Genomic DNA, 24261 nt, shown 5'->3' with positions numbered 1-24261 from the left:
AGCACCAAAGACTCTCTCGGGTGCATCAAATTTAGAAAACAAGAGTGGCTGAGGGGGATAGATTACAGTGGGAGGGAGTGGGACCGACTGCAATATTAATGGCTGCTGTACCAATATTCAGCCAACTTCAAAGAGGTCATTATGTTGTAAACAGTGCGACAAACCTGAGTGTATGTTGGCAAAAAAACGGCTGCACAACTTGTGAGCAGCCTTATGACCACTGAAGAGTGCAAACTCTTTGTTCCCTCATGCCAAGCTAATGCTCCCACTCAAATCGCCCATCCTCCTAACCCACCCGATTCATTTCCTCTGCGATGGGCGATCATGTAGAAGAATTAAAAACAAACAAAAAAAAACATACATGAGGTTACCATTGGCCTCCTGGTTTTCCCACTTGTACATAACCAGGGAAAAACCCTGGCTGTTTACTACATAGCAGACTATTTCCCTGATCAAACCTCATCACTGCAAACTTGCAAAGGGTTGGCCCAAACTGAGCTGAGTTTTTTAAACCAGGGAGGAGAGTTTAAAAATCTGGGCCCCTTCCTGATTTTTCCCAATTCCCCCATCACCACTCGGATATGCATGACGCTTATTTTTTTCCACACAAAACTGCTGGTCAATTCCCCCACAGCAACACCAGTACAGTTGTCCCTGCCATTTTTTAAGGATGAATTAAAGACTGATTCTGAAAAAGCAAACAGAATAGTGCATGGCATGGATTGTGTTCTCAACAAGAAACATTTGCTGCGTCAGCAATCAAGGGCAGGAACACTAATTTGGCTGCAGCAGAGTGGGGCAAGAGGAGGAAATTAGCAGCAGTTTGCTTCAATGAGGTTTGAACTGGGACGATACTATCCCGACAAGAATGAATTGCTGGCGCTTCTCCCTCAGTGTCATTTGTTGATCTTTGAGGTGATGATTTTCTGTACCTGAACGTCGATTATCCGCTGCTTGGCATCGATGGCCTCCTGCATGTTGGCGTGATCTTTTCTCAACTCGTCTTCTACTACCATTAACCTGTGGATAGAGGCAAAAAGCCACAGAATGTCAGTGATGGGAGGGATAGGTGGCAGGTGCAGGAAGGAGCAGATTAAGGGATGTACTGAATCATCCCACTATTAGCTCAGGCCCACTGTCTTTTCATTGTTAGAACTTAGTATCAAACTATGAGCATATGCACGTAAAATACTCAGCTGACGTATTGTGGTGATCATGCTTAAGGAAGAACATTAAAGAAAGGGTGAAGATTAAACTTAATAGAAGGACACCTATAAGTATGATTGAGTTTGATGATGGATCAGAGACATAGACTTGAAACAGAAACAGAGTATGCTGGAAATACTTAGCAAGTCAGGTAGCATCTATAGAGAGAGAAAAACAGAGTTAATGCTTCAGGTCAACATTCTCCAGATGGCCTTCCTCACAGTCAAATTCCCAACTGATGAGAAATGATCAGAAATGACCAACAGCGTGTTTCACTCAGGGAAAAGCTGACTTTAAAAGGCAGGACAGGGAAAAATGAAGAACTTCGTAGAATTGCTTTTGCAGGTTAACCCAGGTAGTATCGCTGTTTGTAGGACTTACTGGGCAGAAAATAGCTACTGCTTCTCCAATGGTGACCCTATTTTAAATTTTCTGTAATGATTTAATTTCTGGTATTGCTTGATCTACAAATGTGGCTTTTTTATTTTTTGTAGTCTTACTGTATGCAGCAGAAACTTATTTTTAGAATCCAATTGCAGCACCTCACACCTCAAAGTGATAAATGCCATCTGCCATTCAGCAGCCAAGTTGCTAAGTATACGTAGGCCTCATTGAATGCTTGCCTTTGCTTGCAATATCCTGTTTTCCTACGCAGTTTGGCACCACCTCCTAACATATGTCTATCTTATATGATGGAACACCTTCAAGAAGTAGTTTTAAAATACCCAAGATGCCTGGTTGCCGTGGAATCCAGCTAATTTTTGTATCATTGGCACAAAAGACAAATAGCACATTTTAAAGTCAAATCATTGTTTCTTTGCGAAAGCTTCCAAGGGGGAGGGGGGATGATAAAGAAGGACTTGCATTTACATCATCCCTTTCATGAGTTCAGAACAGCCCAATGTAGGTGAAAGCCATAGTACTGTGACTTAGCACAACTCCAATTTGTAGAGAAGTTTTATTAGTTGAGGGTGAAATCTTGATATGTACACAAGTTGTCTAACGAGGAAGAAAATTTGCAAGAAGACATAGATGATCTAGTCAATTAGGCAGAGGACAGATGTTAATGCAGAAAGATATGAGGTAATCCACACATTCCTTGCTCTGCATCCCCTCACCTCCTTCCTTTTATTCATGATCCGTTACCCTCTCCTATAAGATTCTATCTTCTTTGTTACCTTCAACTACTACCTCCTAGTTTCCTACATCCTTCCCACTCTCCCCCTCCCTCACCTGCTCTTGCACTACCCCTTCTCCCCTACCATTTTATATAGATTATCTACCCTCTTTCTTTCCAGTCCTGATGAAAGGTCTTAGCCTGAAACATTGACTGCCAATTTCCTTTCATAGATACTGCTTGGCTTGTTGAGATCATCCAACATTCGAGTTGCTTGAGGTAATCCATGAGTTAAGGTGCAACAAAGCAACAGAATATAGAATAAATCGGAGAATACCGAGTGGTATGGAGAAGGGGGGGGGTGGCTACGGAATCTATGTGCGCAAATTCTTAAGGACAGCAGGAGAGATCATATGCTTGTTAAATTGGCATGAAAAATTACCTCCTTTATTAGCTGACGCTTGAATATAAGAACATGAAGGTGATGCCAGAACACAAGTTAAGCTGCAGTTTGAGTAACCATTTCTGGAAGGATGTGATTTTGTGCTGGAGATGGTGCAGAGAGAAATATTAAAGCTCTGCTTGATAGGTGGATCATGATAGGTGGTCATGAAAAATAGATGAGATAAATACAGACCGTTTCATTTAAAACAAAGGAGGTTGACATGAGACTAAACTGATGTGTATAAGATCACCAGGGACCTGGCTAAACATAAGATTATAAGACATATGAACAGAATTAGGCCACTTGCTCATCCAGTTTCCTCCACCATTCCATCATGGCTGATTTATTATCCCTTTCAACCCCATTTTCCCACATTCTCCCCATAGCCTTTGACACACCAACTAATCAAGAATCTATCAACCTCCACTTTAAATATACCCAATGACTTGGCCTCTCAGCCATCTGTGGCAATGACTTCCACAGATTCACTATACTGGGGCTACAGAAATCCCTCACCATCTCTGTTTTAAATGGACGTACCTCTATTCGGAGGCTGTGTCCTCAGGTTCTAGACACCCCCACTATAGGAAAATTCCTCTCCTCATCTAGTCTATCTGTACCTTTCAATATTCAATAGGTTTCAATGAGATCCTCCATCATTCTTCTAAACTCCAACGAGTACAGGCCAAGAGCCATCAAACACTCCTCATTTGTTAACCCTGTCATTCTAGGAATCACTCTCACGAACCTCCTATAGACCTCTCCAATGCCAGCACATCTTTTCTTAATAAGGGGTCAAAAACTGCTCACAACACTCCAAGAGTGGTTTGACCAAAGCCTTATAACGTCTCAGCATTACATCCTTTCTTTTATATTCTAGTCCTCTCCAAATAAATGTTAACATTTCATTTGCCTTCCTCAACTCAATCTGCAAGTTAACCTGTTATAAATATTACATCAGGACTCCCAAAGTCCCTCTGCACTCTGATTTTTTAATTTTCTCCTGGTTCAGAAAATATTTTACATCTTTAGTCGTTCTACCAAAGTGCATGACCAAACACTTCCCTACACAATATTCCATCTGACACTTCTTTGTCCATTCTCCCAGTCTAAGTTCTTCTGTATGTTCCGTGCTTTCTCAACACTACCTTCTGCTCTACCCATCTTCGTATCATCCGCAAACTTGGCCACAAACCCATCAATTCTGCCACCCCAATCATTGACATAAAACATGAAATAAACGGTCCTAACAGTGACCCCTGTGGAACACCACTAGTCATTGGCAGCAACCAGAATAAACCCCCTTTATCCCCACTCTTTGCCTCCTACCAGTCAGCCAATCTTCCATTCAAGCTAGAATCTTTCCTGTAATACCACCGGCTCTTATCTTGTTTAGCGACCTCATGTATGGCACCTTGTCGAAGGCCTTCTGAAAATCCAAGTAAACAACATCCACTGACTCTCCTTTGTCTATCGTGCCTGTTATTTCCTCAAAGAATTCCAACAGATTGTCAGGCAAGATTTCCCCTTAAGTAAGCCATGCCTACTTTATCATGTGACTCCAAGTACCCTGAAACCTCATAGACTCCAACATCTTCCCAACCACTGACGTCAGGCTATTTGGCCCATAATTTTCTTTTTAATACCTCCTTCCCTTTTTAAAGAGTGGAGTGACATTTACAACTTTCCAGTCTTCTGGAACCATTCCAGATTCTAGTGATTCTTGAAAGATCATTATTAATGTCTCCACAATCTCTTCAGCTATCTCTTTCAGAACCCTGGGGCGTAGTCCATCTGGTCTGGTTGATTAACATAACTTCAGACCTTTCAGTTTCCCAAAGCACCTTCTCCTTAGTAATAACAACTACATTCACTTCCACCCCCTGAAGCTCTCGAATTTCTGGCATACTGCATGCATCATCCACAGTGAAGACTGATGCAAAATATTTATTAAGTTTGTCCACTATTTCTTACTCCTCCCTCATGGCTCTGTAGTTCCCCTTACTCCATTGTAATATAGATACTTTCGACTTTAGCTTCTCCCTCTCAAATCGTACAGTGAATTCTGTCATATTATGATCACTGCCTCCTTTACCATAAATTTCCTAATCTAATCTGGTTCATTACACACACTTAATCCAGTACTGACTTTCCCCTAGTGGACTCAACCACAAGATGCTCCAAAAAGCCATCTCATAGGCATTCTACAAACACCCTCTCTTGGGATCCAGCACCAACTTGATTTTCCAATCTACCTGCATATTGAAATTTCCTATGACAATCATAATATTGCCCTTTTTACATGCCCTTTCCAACTCCCTTTCTGATTTATATACCACATCCTGGCTACTGTTCGGAGGCCTATATATAACTGCCATCAGGGTCCTTTTATCCTTGCAGTTTCTTAACTCTGCTCACAAGGATTGTCCATCTTCCGATCCTGTCACCTTTAAGAATTTGATTTCATTTTATACCAACAGATCCACAATACCCTTCTGCCCACCTACCTGTTCTTTTGATACAATGTGTATCCTTGCATGTTAAGCTTCCAACTATGATCGTCTTTCAACCATGACTCAGTGATGCTCACAACAACATAACTGCCAGTCTCTAACCGAGCTGCAAGATCATCTGTCTGCCTTATTCCATATTCTGCGTACGTTGAAAAGTAGCATGCCCAGTCCTGTATTCATCACCCTTTTTGATTTTGCCTTCATGTTACAATTCAACTCACCCCACTGACTGTAATTTTAGACCATAAGACCATAAGTCATAGGAGCTGAAATAGGCCATCTGGCCCATCGAGTCTGCTTCACCATTCAATCACTGCCTGAAAGCATGGTAGAGGTAGAAACCTCCTCATGTTGATCAAGTACTTGGATGTGGTACTCAAAGACCCATGATCTGTAGCACTACATGCTTTGCTGGAAAGTGATTGATCTCTTAATGGGCCAAGTGTATCATGAAATTTCCCTGTAAGCATTTTCACATCCAATTGCAAGGGGCTAGCTAGCAAATATGACTATTGAATACTAGTGGGAATACTAGCAGCTCCAAGGACACTTATACCAATGGCAGCTTAGTTTTATCTCTTTCAAAACTAGATTTTAACTTTCCTAATATTGATTGACATCTCCTTGGCACAAGGGGTTTAGATGGGGTGGAGTTTGTTAGGTGTGTTCAGGAAGGTTTCCTGATACAATATGTAAAGAAGCCAACTAGAAGAGAGGCTGTGCTTAATCTGGTTTTGGGAAATGAACCTGGTCAGGTGTCAGATCTCTCAGTAGGAGAGCATTTTAGAGGTAGTGACCACAACTCTATCTCCTTCACCATAGCACTGGAGTGCGATAGGAACAGACATTTTGGGAGAACATTTAATTGGGGTGGGGAAAATATGATGCTATTAGGCAGGAACTTGGGAGCATAAATTGGGAGCAGATGTTCTCAGGGAAATGCATGGCAGAAACGTGGCAAATGTTCATGGAACATTTGTATGGAATTCTGCATAGGTGTGTTCCATTAAGGGTAGGGAAAGGATGGTACAAAAGGTTCAAGAAACTAGGTACTGCTAGAGCTCTAGAAAATTACAAGGTTGCTAGGAAGGAGATTAAGAACAGAATTAGGAGAGCCATAAGGGGCCATGAGAAGGCCTTGGTGAGCAGGATTAAGAAAAACCCCAAGACATTCTACAAGTGTATGAAGAACAAGAGGATGAGCCATGTGAGAATAGGACCAATCAGGTGTGATAGTGGAAATATGTGCGTGGAGTTGGAGGAAGTAGTGAAAGTACTTAATGAATACTCTGCTTCAGTATTCACCAGGGAAAAAGACCTTGGCAATTGTGGGGATGACTTACAGTGGACTGAAGCGCTTGAGCATATAGACATTAAGAGGATGTGCAGGAGCTTTTGAAAAGCATTAAGTTAGATAAGTCACCAGGACTGGATGAAATATACCCCAGACTACTATGGGAGCAAGGGAGGAGATTGCTGAGCCTCTTGCGATGATCTCTGCATCATCATTAGGGACAGGAGAAGTACCAGAGGATTGAAGGGTTGCAAATGTTGTTCCCTTTTTCAAGAGGAGTGCAGATAATCCAGGAAATTATAGACCAGTGACCCTGACTGCAGTGGTGGTTAATTTGTTGGAGAAGATCCTGAGAGGCTGGATTTATGAGCATTTGGAGAGACATAATCTGATTAGGAATAGTCAGCATGGCTTTGTCAAGGGCAGGTTGTGCCTTACAAGCATGATTGAATTCCTTGAGGAAGTAACAAAACACATTTGAAGGTAGAGCAGTGGATGTAGAGTACATGGATTTCAGTAAGGCATTTAATAAGGTACCCCATGCAAGGCTCCTTTAGAAAGTAAGGAGGCATGGGATCCAAGGAGGTGTCTAAAAAGGGCCCGTAGGGATCATTGGGGACCCAAGCCATCCCAACCACAATCTATTCCAGCTGCTACCATCTGGGAAGCAGTACCACTGCATAAAAGTCAGGACCAACAGGCTCCAGGACAGCTTCTTCCACCAGGCCATCAAACTGATAAACTCATACTGACTTGAGTGCACTCTATATTACGCTGACTGTTCTATTTATTATAAATTATTATAAATTACTATAATTGCACATTGCACATTTAGATGGAGACGTAACGTAAAGATTTTTACTCCTCATGTATGTGAAGGATGTAAGAAATAAAGTCAATTCAATTCAATTTTTCACCATTATGTGGGGGTCAATGTCTCCATGATTCCCTTCAGCACCAGTTCATCTCCATCACCGCTGACTCCTCTTCTAATAACTCCTTGCTATGCAATTCTTATCCGTTTACTATCCAGGGACCCAGACACATCTTCCAAGTGAACCAACAACGTACTTGTGCTTCTTTCAATTTGGTACACTGCATTTGGTCCTCACAATATGATCTCCACTACAGTAGAGAAACCTATGCAGATTGCATGTCCACTGTGCAGAATAGCTTTATTCAGTCTGATCCTGAGCTTCTAGTTGTGTATCACTTGAATTCTTCATTCCCCACCCACTCTCGCCTCTCAGACATTTCCAATAAAGCCCAACATCTTATCTTATCAGGAACAGCATCTTATCTTCCATTTGAAAGACTCTGGAAATTAATACTGAACTCAACAACAGAAGAGATTCTGCAGATGCTAAAAATACAGCACAAATCTGGTACAGAACTGATGAATGATGTCGGCCCAAAATATCGACTGTTAGTTCCCTTCCACAGATGCCGTTTGACCTGCTGAGTTCCTCCAGCATTTGGTGTGTGTTGCATCGAACTGAACAATTTAGATAACAGCCTTTCTGGTTTGTATTAAAACTGGCCTGATCAGTTGCACAGAATGTTAATTCAGTTTCTTTTCTCTCTGCACAGGTGCCACCAGATTTTTTTCCAGCAATCTGCTTTATTTCAGATTTCTAAATTTCTCTCCTCTATTGTCATTCATCTCCTCCAGACACATCCGATGTAAATAACAATACACCAACCTCAGCCAGCGTCACACCATCTGTGTCATTCCGATCCTCTTGAACCAGGGATATTACCTTTCTGAAAGTCAGCACCTCCAATAAAGCATCACAATTTAACACTAGCACCAGTCCATTAAAATGTACAAGTCCTGGAGTAGGACTTGAACCCATAACCTACTATACTATGTTTCTACTGACCCAGCAATGCTGACACTCAGTAAGATGATGTAGGTCACAATTTGGAAATGCAATCATGGGTTTATCAGTGACATATGGCATCAATAGTTTAAGGACATGCATGACTTCTTTGAAAAAGGAACAGACAGCATTTAAAGGACATAGAAGTTCTCAGGGAAGAAATGTGGCAAATATTCAGGGGATATTTGTGTGGAGCTCTGTATGAGTACGTTCCAGTGAGACAGGGAAGTTATGGTGGGGCACAGGAACTGTGGTGTACAACGGCTGTAATAAATCTAGTCAAGAAGAAAAGCTTATAAAAGGTTCAGAGAGCTAAGTAATGTTAGAGATCTAGAAGATTATAAGCCTAATAGGAAGGAGCTTAAGAAGGAAATTAGGAGAGCCAGAAGGGGCTATGAGAAGGCCTTGGCGGGTAGGATTAAGGAAAACTCCAAGGCATTCTACAAGTATGTGAAGAGCAAGAGGATTAGACGTGAAAGAATAGGATGTATCACGTGTGACATTGGGAAAGTGTGTATGGAACCGGAGGAAATAGCAGAGGTACATAATGAATATTTTACTTCAGTATTCAGTATGGAAAAGGATCTTGGTGATTGTAGAGATGACTTTCAGCAGACTGAAAAGCTTGAATATGTAGATATTAAGAAAGAGGATGTGCTGGAGCTTTTGGAAAGCATCAAGTTGGATAAGTTGCCGGGACCAGATGAGATGTACCCCAGGCTACTGTGGGAGGCGAGGGAAGAGACTGTTGAGCCTCTGGCGATGATTTTTGCATCATCAATGGGGACGGGAGAGCTTCCGAAGAATTGGAGGGTTGCGAATCTTGTTCTTTTATTCAAGAAAGGGAGTAGAGATAGCCCAGCGATTTATAGACCAGTGAGTCTTACCTCAGTGGTTGGTAAGTTGATGGAGAAGATCCTGAGAGGCAGGATTTATGAACATTTGGAGAGTTATAATATGATTAGGAATAGTCAGCATGGCTTTGTCAAGGGCAGGTCATGCCTTACGAGCCTGACTGAATTTTTTGAGGATGTGACTAAACACATTGATGAAGGAAGAGTAGTAGATGTAGTGTATATGGATTTCAGCAAGGCATTTAATAAGGTACCCCATGTCAGGCTTATTGAGAAAGTAAAGAGGCATGGGATCCAAGGGGACATTGTTTTGTGGATCCAGAACTGGCTTGCCCACAGAAGGCTAAGAGTGGTTGTGGACGGGTCATATTCTGCATGGAGGTCGGTGACCAGTGGCGTGTGTCAGGGATCTGTTCTTGGGCCCTTACTCTTCGTGATTTTTATAAATGACCTGGATGAGGAAGTGGAGGGATGGGCTAGTAAGTTTGCTGATGACACAAAGGTTGGAGGTGCTGTGGATAGTGTGGAGGGTTGTCAGAGGTTACAGTGGGACATTGATAAGATGCAAAACTGGGCAGAGAAGTGGCAGATGGAGTTCAACCCAGATAAGCGTGAAGTGGTTCATTTTGTTAGGTCAAATATGATGGCAGAATATAGTATTAATGGTAAGACTCTTGACAGTGTGGAGGATCAGAGGAATTTTGGGGTCTGAGTCCATAGGACGCTTAAAGCAGCTGCGCAGGTTGACTCTGTGGTTAAGAAGGCATACGGTGTATTGGCCTTCATCAATCACTGAATTGAATTTAGGAGCCGAGAGGTACTGTTGCAGCTACGTAGGACCCTGGTCAGACCCCACTTGGAGTACTGTGCTCAGTTCCAGTCGCCTCACTACAGGCAGGATGTGGAAACCATAGGAAGGGTGCAGAGGAGATTTACAGGGGTGTTGCCTGGAATAGGGAGCATGCCTTATGAGAATAGGTTGAGTGAACTCGGCCTTTTCTCCTTGGAGCGACGGAGGATGAGAGGTGACCTGATAGAGGTGTATAAGATGATGAGAGGCATTGATTGTGTGGATGGTCAGAGGCTTTTTCCTAGGGCTGAAATAGTTGCCACAAGAGGGCACAGGTTTAAGGTGCTGGGGAGTAGGTACAGAGGAGATGTCAGGGGTAAGTTTTTGACTCAGAGAATGGTGAGTGCATGGAATGGGCTGCTGGCAAAGGTGGTGGAGGCGGATACGATAGGGTCTTTTAAGAGACATTTAGATAAGCACATGGAGCTTAGTAAAATAGAGGGCTATGGGTAAGCCTAGTAATTTCTAAGGTAGGGACATGTTCGGCACAACTTTGTGGGCTGAAGGGCCTGTACTGTGCTGTAAATTTTCTAAGTTTCTATAAGTTCTTGTGCCTGTGGACTTTCCACAATATAAGTTGGCATGGTCTTTGGTTTCTATCTAAATGGTGTGTCCTATCTTTCCAACATGGGTGGCAGTGTAGCGTAGTGGTTAGGCTAATGCTTTAATGCGCCACCATTGTGGTTCAATTCCCACCGCTATCTACAAGGAGTTCTTTATATTCTTCCTGTGAACGTGTGGGTTTCATTCCTCCCACAGTCCAAAGGTATACGAGTTGGGGTTAGTAAATTGTGGGCAAACTATATTGGCATAATGTGCTGACATCTGTGGGCTGCTCCCAGCACATCTCAGACTGCTTCGGTATTTATCACAAATTGTGCATTTCACTGTATGTTTTTATGTATATGTGACAAATAAAGCTAATCTTTAACCTTTATCCTATTGGTAAGATTCAGTGCCTTATTGATTGATTTGGAATACGGAATGGAATAGGCCCCTCTGGCCCTTTGAACTGCCCAGCAATAGGCCAATTTAACCCTATTCTAATCATGGGACAATTTACAGTGACTAATTAACCTACCAACTGGTACACCTTTGGACTGTGGAAGGAAACCGGAATACACGGAGGAAACCCATGGACTTACAGGGAGAACATACGAACTCTTTACAGACAGCAGTGGGATTTGAAGCCGGGTCACTGGCATTGTAAAGTGTTGTGCTAACTATTACACTACAACAGGCCTCTCTCCCAGCATGAGCTCTTTAGGTTTTCTTGTCGATGGAGACTGGATTACATAATTTGTCTGGAATGGCACACTGATGTTAAATAAATGATTTAATGGAGTCAAAGAAAGTATTAGTTTAGTTGGCATTAGGTACAATTAAAGTGGAGCTTGAAAGGTTCTTGATTGGAAAGGGGAGAAGGTTGGAGAATGATGTTGAAAGGGATAATAAATACGCCACGGTGGAACAGAATTAATTAGTTTGCACATTGTTCCTGTCCTGCATTGTTCTATGACAACATTGAAGCAGTAGATAAAACATCGTGGGCATTGCACTGTCCAAGAGGGAAAAAAACCTAAATTGGTGGAAGTCACAATTAAAAGAGAAACATAGGAAGAACTTGACTGAAAGGATGCTGGAGAATAGAATTACTTAGAGCAAGGCCAAACACAACAGGGATAGGAATATATGACTGTGCCATTTTTGGGGATTTTTATTTATATGACTGTATCCCTATATCTTTTTGGGAGTGTGATATTTCAATAGGAGCATTCACGAGGTTCTTAGAGAGACAGATGAATGTACATGAAATGGAAGGATATGGACTTTGTTTGGCAGAAAGTATTAGTTTAGTTGGCATTAGGTACAATTAAAGTGGAGCTTGAAAGGTTCTTGATTGGAAAGGGGAGAAGGTTGGAGAATGATGTTGAAAGGGATAATAAATACGCCACGGTGGAACAGAATTAATTAGTTTGCACATTGTTCCTGTCCTGCATTGTTCTATGACAACATTGAAGCAGTAGATAAAACATCGTGGGCATTGCACTTCCTGAATGAGAAGCTCAGATGCCAGAGTGGGGTCTATTTTTTTTTACTTAATAGGCACGAGGGCGTTTCTCTGGAAGTCTTCCCATGGTTCAGGAGCTAGCAGGAGAACCAATGAACTCCTCATCTTTGCAGCCAGTTTGATTGCAAAATTAACAAATTGCTGTTAGATTTTTGGCATATAGAGTAAAAAAAAATAAGACTTGTTCTGTGGGAATTGTTAATTATGAAAGTTTCTGACATCTGTTGGAAAAGCTGAGCCAGAGAAAGAAATGAATGACAATTGTCAGATCACATACTCCCTTACATTTCAATGCAAGATTGCACGATCCTGACAAATCATCAGCATTTATAAAGTAGCCAGATTCAGGCACAGCACCGAGGTGCAGAGTTAAAGTCCCTCACTCAGATTGGTTATAGTCATTATATACAATACATATCTGGCAGATGGAATTTATCTGAATTTCCCTGAACATGACAACGTAGGTAGGTAGGGTAGTAAAGAATGCATTTGGCAGAAATTGGAACATACGTTATAAATGTACAAATTGTTAGTGAGACCACACTTGAAATATTTGGTACAATTCTGGTTGCCCAACCAAAGGAAGAATATTATTAAGCTGGAAAGGATGCAGAAAAGATTCACAAGGAAGCTACTGGGACTTGACTGCTTAAGTTAATCGGAGAGGCTGGATAGGCTGGGGGCTTCTTCCCCTGGATAACCGTTGTGTTAAGATGACCTTACAGTGGCATATATAATATGAGGGAAATAGAGAAGGATGATGATCACACTTTTCTCCAGGAGAGGAGAGTTTAAAACTAGAGGGCATAGATTTAACTTGAGAGATTTAAAAGGGACCTAAGGGCCACACTTTTTGCATGCAGAAGGTGCCTGGTATGTGAAGCAGGCTGCCAGAGAAACCTATAGACGCAGGTACAATTACTCGGCTTTAAAGACATTTGGACGGATACGTGGATAGGAAAGGTTTAGAGGGATTATGGACTTAACCCACACCCCTCCAAGGATTGTTAGGATGGGAAGCAGCTTCTTTCTCCAGGCTGCAAAACGACTGAACTCCCTGCCACCACCCGGGTCTGAAGTGGCAGTAGCATTATATTGTTTACTTTTCTGTTTCTATTGTATATGCACATCATTGCTTGTTAACTTATTTGCATTAATATTACTTTATGTGTTGTGTGAGAGTTATATGTGCTGTGTTGAGTGCCTTGGTCTGGAGGAACTTTGTCTCGTTTGGTGGTATATATGTGCATGGTTGAATGACTGTGTGAACTTGAACCTGGGTTTCATCTCCTAAGTTACAGAGAAAGGTTGAACAAGTTGGGTCTTTATTCTTTGGAGTGTAGAAGGTTGAGGGGGGACTTGATAGAGGTGTTTAAAATTATGAGGGGGATAGATAGAGTTGACATGGATAGGCTTTTTCCATTAAGAGTGGGGGAGATTCAAACAAGAGGACATGAGTTGAGAGTTAAAGGGCAAAAGTTTAGGGGTAACTTGAGAGGGAACTTCTTTACTCAGAGAGTGGTAGCTGTGTGGAACGAGCTTCCAGCAGAAGTGGTTGAGGCAGGTTCGATGTTGTCATTTAAAGTTAAATTGGATAGATATATGGACAGGAAAGGAATGGAGGGTTATGGGCTGAGTGCAGGTCGGAGGGACTAGGTGAGAGTCAGAGTTCAGCACGGACTAGAAGGGCCAAGATGGCCTGTTTCCGTGCTGTAATTGTTATATGGTTATAACTTAAAATATAAGCAAATGGGACTAGCTCAGATAAACATCTGAGACAAGCTGGGCCGGTTTCTTTACTGTGTGACTAACAGGGTAAAGCTCCTGCTTAAGTGTGTCATCAAACTAGATTGACAGGCTTAGCTGTGCTTGTACCAACAATGTAAATGAACACTGAATCTATCATCAGAACCCAATGCAAATTCCTTACTTATTCCACTTCAGTCTTGTTTCTCCTACAGACCTAGTTTTGACAAGAAATGTAAATGCACTGCATGTTTGTCAACCAGTCCATGCCATGCTTGACTGGGATCCAGAAGTGCTGCATGATATGGCTCAGGCTGCAAGCATTTGGAACTATTTCAACATGTTGTGGCATTTAAGAAGTTTAATAAACATGTTCAGAAGAATGGAATCAAGAATTCCACTAATAAATGCGGAAGATTGAGAGGAGGTTTATTTGGAGAGTGGCTGATTGCACTCATTATCCTTTTTCTGTGCAGTATATTAGATGTAATTTTGCACTGAACCTTGGGTGTGCTGGAATTCCAAGTGGCACCCTCTGGAGCTGCTTTGTCCCCGTAGCAAATTATTTGCATTCTCTAAAGCTGCTGTTGATCTCCATGCCTGCTCCTGAGATGCCTGGTGAGTTGCTTTGGCTTTTATGAAATTTCCCATGTGGGAAGTGGAATTTACCTCATTTTGATCGACCACACAACTTCTAGCATAGCCAGTCATGTTGACATTGGCCAGAATTCTTAAAAATTATGAGTTAAAGGAGAGTGGCTGCACATGGAGTTTGTAGGACCGCTGTCTCAGAGCACCAGTGACCTCAGTCTACTCGTGGAGTCTGCACGTTCTTCCTATGGCTGTGTGGGTAGGTAGGTTAATTGGCAGATGCAAATTATTCCTATTGAGGAGAGTCGACGGGAATGTGGGGAGAATAAAATAGGATTAGTGTTGAACTAACGTGAGTGGGCGTGTGGTTTACCAAAGGATCTGTTTCCATGCTATGTCACTATAACTCTATTAATCAACCAGATATAGGAGCAGAATTAGCCCATATGGCCCATTGTGTCTGCTCCAGCATTTCATCATGGCTGATCCATTGTTCCTCTCAGCCCCAATCTCCTACCTTCTTCCTGTATTCCTTCATGCTTTGACCAATCAAGAATCTATCAACCTCCACAGCTGCTTGTGGCAATGAATTCCACAGATTCACCACTCTGGTTAAAGAAATTCCCCTTCATTTCTGTTCTAAAAGGATGCCTCCCTATTCTAAGGTTGTGTCCTTGGGTCCTAGACTCTCCCACCATGGGAAACATCCTCTCCACATCCACTCCATCAAGACCTTTCACCATTTGATAGGTTTCAAGTAGGTCATCCCTCATCCTTCCGAATTCTAGTGAATACAGGCCCAGAGTCATCAAACACTCTTCATGTGACAAGCTGTTTAATTCTGGAATCTTTTTCGTGAACCTCCTTTGAATTCTCTCCAGTTCAGGACATCCTTTCTAAAATAAGGGGCTAAAAACTGCTCGCAGTACACCAAGTGAGGCCTCACCAGTGCTTTAAAAAGCCTCAACATTACAGCATTGCTTACAACCTGAGACATTACACAGGGTTAATGCGTCAGGTCAAAGCCATTTTCAGAATAACTCTTCATCTGACGGAGAGTCTTCCAACTGAAGGCAGTCTGCTCTGCTTTACTTTCCACAGATGCTGCCTGACCTGCTGTGTGCTTTTGGCATCTTCTGTTCATATTTCACATATCCAGCATCTGCAGCCTTCTGAGCTACATAATTGCACTCCTTTTTTTATTTTCAGATTTCTAAGTCCAATTTATTCAGTGGGGATTGTAATTTGTCTTCTCTGGGTTACTTATCCAGTAACATGGTGCTCACACTACCACATCCATCAAGCACAAATGGAAAGATGCAGCTGATCCCCTTGGTAAGTTGAGGCAATCAGTACCATTCCTAGTGGAATACAGGTGAGGAAATGTATCTTGGAGTCACATCGTGAACTGTACTGGTTCGTAGCCACTGGATTTATCCAGCCGCCGAAGCTGAGTTTCTGGTCAGTGGTGACTCAAGGATTATTAATCTTGTCACAGAGTCACGTAACTCAGAAACAGGCTCTGATGGATGATCAAACAGCCACTTAGACAAATCCAATTTATTTTTCTTCTCCCCGTGTACTGTATCAATTCCCTTCAATTCTGGCAGCTATTTAACCACTCGTCTGGGATGCTGGCGGAAACCAGATTACCCAGGGGGCTGAGATAGTTGGTTACATGAAGCACATGCAGACTCCACACAGACCACACTGGAGGTCAAGATTGACTACGAGTTACTGTGAGGTACCCATACTACTAGCTGCACCACTATGTGGCCCTCTGGTTTGTTGTAGAGTTTGGACATAAAAGACTTTGGGACAGGTACCTGGAAAGGAAAGCTTTTTGGGCCAAAAGTGGACAAACTTAAACGACTATTTTAGATGAATAATGCCATTCAGTACCAATGGCTCTGCAGGTTTCCTGGCTCAGACGATCACTGGGCCAGTGCTCTGCTGATTACCTATTAATGATGCCTTTGATCTGGTTGTCCTTCTCCTCCTGCTGTCGGCGTAGACGGTTCTCGCTCTCATCCAGGCGTGACTGGTACTCCCGCAGGATCTTCCCCGTCTGCTCCTCCTGTGACATCAGCCGCCGCTCGTACTCCTCCAGCTTGCGGTTTGACATCTGCAGCCTTTCCTTCAGGGAAAGAATCTCCTCCTCATACTGGGTCTGTTGCCCCTGAAGAAATGGATTACAGGGGAAATCGATTACACGCAACTGATCACGCCACGGCACAGCGGAGACACAGAAAAGTGCAAGAACAGGCTATTCAGTCCACCGTATCTGTGCCGATCACAACACCAGAGTAAAATAAAAGCCTTTTGCACGCATGGGATCCATCTCTCTCTACTCCCTGCAAATCCATGCGTCTATTTAAAAGCCCCTTGAACAACACTGTTGATTCTGCTTACATGACCATCACCACCATCTAACACACTGTGTATAAAAAACCTTCCCTGCACACTTCCTTTAAACTTTTCTCCTCTCACCTTAAGTGCATGCACTTCAGGATTTGGCAATTCTGCCCTGGGAAAAAGATTCTGACTATCCACCCCACACACAGACATGGGCTTAAAGCAGAACGTGGAAAGGCTGGAAAGAGATTTCAGTGCCCCCACTGACAAAACCATGGAGGCAGTTTCTCACTCCATGGATGCTGCCTGTCCTGCTGAGTGACTCTGACACTTGCTATGCTTTGATGGATTTCTTGCACTGCACTAATGTGTCCTTCCAGTGCACGGCATGAAACCTGACATCCTGATATGGGCAGTCTTGAACATCTTCAGTTTGCAAGTGACAGAAGTACCATCTGTCAAACATGCCAAAGGCATGGATCTGTTGGCTGATCCACCTCTGAAAATGGGTGCCCATGGCCGCCAGTAGGTGCAATATTATATATTCCCACCACAACTCTGCCTGTGTCCCATTAACACACTTTGACTTTTCAGTATGAAAATGTCCTGCTTCAATTAACTAAATACTTTCTTTCTGAGAGTGCTATGCCTGAGAACATTGCTATTGCTATGTATTTCTTTAGGTCTGCTGTATGTCTCATTGACAAGGTTAAAAGCATCTTAGCCAATACTTAAATCATCATTAAAAATCTATTAATCCAAATGTGATTTATTGAATAAAGAGTCTCCTCCGCATCAAAGCCATGGCTTGCTCATTTTCCTTTTTGTTTTAACTGATCCCGTCTTGATTAACTGCAATCCCATCTCTTTAGATTTTTATCAGTTACTCTACCTCCCACTCGCCAAATTTTGCCGTTTCCACTCAATTTGACTCTGATTGCTTTGTAGTCTACATTTTAACTGACAATCTTCCCAGACCTTCCTCCCTCTCCATTCATCCCTTACCGATCACCTTTTTTTCCTTATCACCCATCTTTCTGCTGGCCTTCTCCAGATCCCTTTCCCAATCATTCAATTCTCTTAAATGTAAATGGTGACCTGCCTTGAGATAGTTCGCTGCTGTCTACATTTCTGTTGGGAAAAGGCTAATAGTCCAATATGCGATAGGCCTCAAATAATAATGACAGTCTAATAATATCCAGGCTCACAACATCAGACTACCAGATCCATCCTAGTCCCCGAAATGCCAACGTTCCCTGCCCACCCAGTTCCATTTTCACCTTGTCGAGTCTGCTCTCATCCATCGATTTGGAATATTCCCTCAGTTTGTACTCTTCCCGCTCCAGATGCGAGCTCTCGATATCTGCAGACAAGTGAGTCATGTTGGTCACCCAGGCAACGGTGCGCTCAGATGGGGTGACGGGGTGAAGCGTCGAGGGTGAATGCGAGGCCTGACAGACAGAGAAGAGATGGTGGTCATAAATAACAGTAACCTTAAGTAAAAGAAAAAAATAGGTATCAACACCATAGCATCACATTCCCACTTTCTGACTGTCTTATTTCCCTGTTGGTATTAGTTCTAAAGGGGCTTTCCAGTGTAATCAAATGCAGTGCCAAAGTACAGGGCTTTAAAACTCTTGTCCAAGAGCTTGCTTCATTCCGTACAGATGGGCATCACTAGCAACAGATGCCATTTATGGTCCATCACGAGTTTCTCCTGAACTGAGGAAGCAATGAAGAGTCAACCATGCTTGGAGGCTGATGGTCACTCATCTGCCAGTAAGGCTGGCACATTTCCTCCCTTGAAAAGATAAGAGTAAACTAGTATTATAATTACTGAGGCAAGCTCTATGCTCAATTCCAGATCCACTTTAATTTAAATCTTCAAATTTATAATCTGGGATTCAAATTCTGTATCTCTAGATTTCTAATTTTTAGACATCTATGTTTCTAATTCAGTGACTTAACAGTTCATGACAAAAGGGCATGGGGAGTGTGGGTCTGGGGTTGGAGGGAGAAGGAATCAAGTTTGATTGAACCAGCCCATTTTCCTGCTGTGGAGCAATTTCACTTAAAGGGAGGTTGGTGCTTTTTCTCCATTCCATGCTGATTTCTTTGTAAAATTTGGGCTGGTCAGATGGACTTATCCAGTCAGAAGCCTTTCCTATCCCTGCAAGCACATCCACAAACACAGACATTAGATCCTGGAGGAATCAAGAGCCTCAAAATAAATGAAGAAACCCTCAGGGCAATAGGTGTAATCATGGTGACATTAAAATAAAATTTACTGGTTTTTCTTTGGTACACTCAGTCGGTAAAGTCCATGGAACATCCAGTTGTGATCATTTTCTGGGTGTTGTAGTGACTGCTAGCATAGTCCCCTCCTGCATTTCCACACAAGAGACATTCAGTGCCCCTTGGATGTATTAGTTTTGCTACCCAGCATTTGAAAGCCAGTTGTCCTGGTATTTGGAGTCAAGACAAGGGTAGAAAAATCCGGATTACAGAGGGAAGGAGATTGGATGGGCAGTGGGATGGTGATTGCCTTGAAAGAGTTTCAACAGCAAATTTCAGAACAGAAACATGTCTACATCTCATATCCACGTGGGCAGGAATGGGACGAAAGTACATGTGGACATCTCATATCCACGTGGGCAGGAATGGGACGAATTTACATGTGGACATCAGGAATGGGTCAAAAGTACATGTGGACATCTCATATCCACGTGGGTAGGAATGGGACGAATTTACATGTGGACATCAGGAATGGGTCGAATGTACATGTGGACATCTCATATCCACGTGGGCAGGAATGGGACGAAGTTACACGTGGACATCAGGAATCTGTCGAATGTACATGTGGACATCAGGAATGGGTCAAATGTACATGTGGACATCTCATATCCATGTGGGCAGGAATGGGACGAATGTACATGTGGACATCTCATATCCAAATGAGCAGGAATGGGACGAATAATCACGTATAGCAGAGGTTTCTGGTGCTGGAGAGAAGTCCTTGAATTTCCGTGCTTTACTCTCTCAAGAGCACCTACAGGAGTGCTTCAAATCAGTGGACTGGACAATATTCAGAGAATCATCTTTGAATCTGAATGAAGATGCCACAGCTGTCACCAACTTCATCACGACCTGTGTGGATGAGTGTGTGCCTTTGAGATCCAATCCCAAAACCCAAACCAAAAGCCGTGGATGAACTAGAAGATCTATAGTTTGCTGAGGGCTAGATCTGTGGCATTCAAGACTAGTGATGCAGAAGTACACCAGAAGACCAGATAGGACCTATAGAAGGCTATCTTAAGAGTGAAAAACAATTCCAATTGAGGTTAGAGTTGGAATCAGATGCACATGAGCTCTGGCAGGGTTTGTGGGCCATTACTCCTAACAAAGCAAAACCTAACATCATGAATGGCTGTGATGCTTCACTCCCAGATGAGTTCAACACCTGTTATACACACTTTGAAAGGGAGAATAAAATTACACCTGTGTGAATCCCTGAAACACCTGCTGACTCTGTGATCCCTGTCTCAGAGGCCAATGCCAGAATATCTATCAAGAGGGTGAACCTTTGCAAGGTGTCAAGCCCTGATGGTGTACCTGGCAGGGCTCTGATAACCTGTGCCAACGAACTGGAGGGAGTGTTCAAGAACGTCTTCAATTTCTCACTGCTGCAGTTGGAGATTCCTACCTTCTTCAAAAAGAGCTGGGTGAGCTGTCTCAATGACTTTACCCACTAGCAGTCACATCCCTGTGCTTTGAGAGGTTGGTCACGGCTAGAATCAACTCCTGCTTTTGCAAGGACCTGGACCAAATGCAATTTGCCAACTGCCACAATAGGTCTATAGTGGATGCAATCTCACTCTCCACTCAGCCTTGGATTACCTGGACAATAATAATACCTTTTTCAGGCTGCTGTTTATTGATTACAGCTCAGAGTTCAACACAATCGTACCCTCAGTTTTAAACACCAAGTTCCAAAGCCCTGGGTTTCTGCACTGCCCTCTGCATCTGGATGCTTGGGAGACCACAGTCTGTGTAGAGCAGACATAACATCTACTCTTCATTAACAATCAAAACAGGCTCAGCTCAAGGATGTGTGCTTAGCCCTCTACTCTACTCTCGCTACATCCATGACTGTGTGGTTAGACACGGCTAAAATAAATTTATCATCAATAAATTGTCGACGACCCAACTATTGCTGGCAACATTTCAGATGGTGATGAGGAGGTTTACTGGAGCAAGATAGATCAGCTGGTTAGAGTGGTGAACAACAATAACCTTGCGCTCAACCAAGACCAAGGATATGATTGTGGATTTCAGGCAGGGAAAGTCCTCACTGAGCGATCAGCAATCGAAAAGCGAGCAGTCTGAAGTTCCTAGGTGTCACCATCACTGAAAATCTGTCCTAGGCCCAACATACTGAAGCACTTACAAAGAAGGCATGACAGTAGCTACATTTCATTAGGAGCTTGAGGAGACTTGGTATGTAACCAAATCCATTTGCATATTTCTACAGCTGTGCAGTGGAGAGCATTCTAACTGTTTGCATCACTGGCTGGTGCGCTGCACTGGAACGGAAAAAGCTGTAGAAAACTGTAGACTTGGCCGGCTCCATCATGGGCACCAGCCTCTCCAGCATCGAGGACACCTTCAAAAGGCAATGGTCTCAAAAAGACATCATTAAAGGCCCCCATCAGCCAGGACATGCCCTCTTCTCATTGCTGCCATCAAGGAAGAGGTGAAGGAGGTACAGAAGCCTATAGATACTCAATGTATCAGGAACAGTTTCTTCCCCTCTGCCATCAGAATTCGGAATGGACAATGAACTATGAACACTATGTTTTCCCCTCTTTTGCACTACTTACTTTATATATACATATATATCTATTGTAGATTCTTTACTATGTATTGCAACGTACTGCTGCTGTAAAGCAATAAATTTTGCAACATACACCACTGATATTCAACCGGATTCTGAAAAAAATTCTGAAGCTCAGACATTTTATAATGCCACAGTTCCTTTGTTAAGATCAAATGGCTCATTGTGTACATGTGGGACATCGCAAAATGAGATGACTGACTTCTGACAAGCACGGTGGGTGAGATTCTTCCTGGATTTTAACCTGTGCAGGGAGGCTGGGGTTAAAATTCCATGATTTTCCATCAAACCATCAGATGTAAGAGCTGCAACTTCACAACTCCAGCAATCCGAGCTCAGTCCTGACCGTCAGCACTGTCTGGGTGGAGTCTGGACTCTTTCTTGGGTTTTCCTTGGGTGCCCTGGGTTCCACCCACATCCCAAGCCATGCAGACAAGTAGGTTAAACGTTGCCCACAATGAGTGGGGGAGTGGTAGAATTTGGTGGTTGGTAGAGTTATTGCGAATATGGGAAGAATAAAATGGGAAAGGCTACGATTATAGTTAATAAGGATGCTTGGTGGTGGGTACAGACTCAGTGGGATAACGTTTCTGAGCTGTACTTACCCGTGAGTCAGAGCTTGGTCAAAGCTGGAGTTGTCAAAGCCCTTTAAAAGGGAGCTGAACCAGAGATCTCATCTGGGTCAGAATCACAAACTAGCAGAGAAAGCCACAGTCTCTGGGGTTCCCTGGATTCAACTCCAGCATCTGGGAGGGGTTGAGATGAGAGAGAGCCAGAGTAGAAGACAGCTGCAATGACCTTACCCTTTTCTGAATAACTTTGATTTGTAAACATTTGGTTTATGCAATAAAGCAGTGCCATTCAGTGTTTACGCCCGCTATGCACAAAGCAATCTCTTACTCTGTGGCACTCTCCACCCATAGACCGTGATGCATTTCCTTCAGGCTTTTAGATTTACAAAACCCTGCTTAACAAAGTGTTATCCAAGAATGAGTCCCTTTCATAAATTGAGGGATGGTTGCACCAGTTATGTATGTTGGTGTCATTTCCTCCAGAATAAACTCAGAAAATGCTGGAAAAGCACAGCATGTGGTGAAAGAAGGGGTTAATACTTCAGATAGAAGGCTCTCTGTAAAAATGGGTAAAAGAACTTCCACCTGAAACATTACCTTCGTCTCTTTATCTACAGATGCTGGCTGACCTGCTGAGAGTTTCCACACTTCACAGTTTTCATGTCAGATTTCCAGTTCCTGCAGCTTCCCTGACCTCCAGTGAACTCACCTGTTTGGTAATAGCGGGTTTTGGAGCCGGGGCATCAGTTTTGGCCATGATTGATTGCTGCCGCACTTTGGGAGCGTGGGCGGGCTCGGCGGGTGACTGCAGTAAGTTGGCACTCGGTGGCCGGGGTCTCTGGGCCGCGCTGACTGTCAGCTGCTGCGTCTTCCCCCGTACGAGAGGCGGAGGGGGAGGCGGCGGCTGGTCTATCCTCCTCTGGGGGCCAATATTGGTCGGGGGCGTCGAGAGCATGTGCTGCAGGTTGTCGGTGAGGGAGAGCTGCCGGCGACTGAACTCATTGTTCTGGCGGGCGAACTCGTCGCTGTAGCTGTGGCTGTGGAAGATCTGCTTGTTAGCAGACAGGTCTTCGCTCTTGCTGTAGCCATGGTAACCCAAGAGCCCGACGCCAGGCTCAGCGGGAGTCCGTAGTGAGGCAGGTCCGTCTGAGGTCATGTTGAACAGGGGGTTCTGAAAGGACAAGGGGACCCTCAGCTGCCCGTGCAATCCGTCTGTGGTGATGCCCATCTGACCCAGTCGCAGACCTCCCGACACACTTGACCCGCTGCCCTGAGACAGCCGGCTTGGTCTGAGGCCCACAGTGGTTCCGATGGAGGCCTGGCTGCTATTTAACATGTCCCCAACCGTTTGAAGATTGCTTATGCTATTCATACTCCTGCTGTCCTGGAGGTCCATCATGGAGATGCTCTTATTTGTAGTCATCATCTTAGGGTCAGGTTCAGTGATGTCCGAGCTGCTCGTGCAGTATGCCGGGGAGGAGCGTGCGAGTGGAGGCCTTGTCACGTAGAAGACATCCTTTCCCTTTTCCTTGGTTGGAGAAGGCAGCCTGGTCATATCAATTGAGCTGTTGATAGACAGAAAGTGATACGTCTAAACTAAGTGACAGTTTCACTGGGGTAAAAAAAAACATTGTTGCGTGTAGTGAGATGTGGATGATGGGCTGCCCATGGTCATTGAATATGGATAAAGCAGCTGAGTTTAATGGTGACCCATCTGATATTTTCCACCATCACTTTTGTTCTACCCAGCAATTTTCCTTTCTGGATCTCAAAAATTTGGAAGACCATCATTGTACTTTCCAACCTCTAAAAACATAAATTCATCCAATCACGTACAGCATAAATCCTAATGAACACCCATGATTTCTTT

The 24261-nt window shown here is 43.4% G+C and overlaps 1 protein-coding gene across 14 annotated transcripts in view; it reads right to left on the bottom strand.

The window, feature by feature from the left end:
• The window catches only part of LOC134346695 (ras/Rap GTPase-activating protein SynGAP-like), a 663780-nt gene that overhangs the window by 187576 nt on the left and 451943 nt on the right, over positions 1–24261 (bottom strand). For 12 of the 14 annotated variants that reach the window (XR_010017990.1, XR_010017989.1, XM_063048226.1 and 9 more), the window contains 4 exons: positions 23101–23956; positions 18206–18376; positions 16532–16749; positions 933–1020 (listed from right to left, as the gene is read on the bottom strand). Coding sequence is in view for 12 of the 14 variants with exons in the window: in XM_063048226.1 (XP_062904296.1) it covers positions 933–1020; positions 16532–16749; positions 18206–18376; positions 23101–23956 (1333 nt within the window). In the remaining 2 variants the exon portion in view is untranslated. The remainder of the gene's footprint in view (positions 1–932; positions 1021–16531; positions 16750–18205; positions 18377–23100; positions 23957–24261) is intronic. The other 2 variants (XM_063048227.1, XM_063048230.1) reach the window with 1 other exon arrangement.

The sequence above is a fragment of the Mobula hypostoma genome, chromosome 5 (assembly GCF_963921235.1).
Source record: "Mobula hypostoma chromosome 5, sMobHyp1.1, whole genome shotgun sequence".
Lineage (NCBI taxonomy): Eukaryota > Metazoa > Chordata > Chondrichthyes > Myliobatiformes > Myliobatidae > Mobula > Mobula hypostoma.
This window is presented reverse-complemented; position numbering and strand designations above follow the sequence as displayed.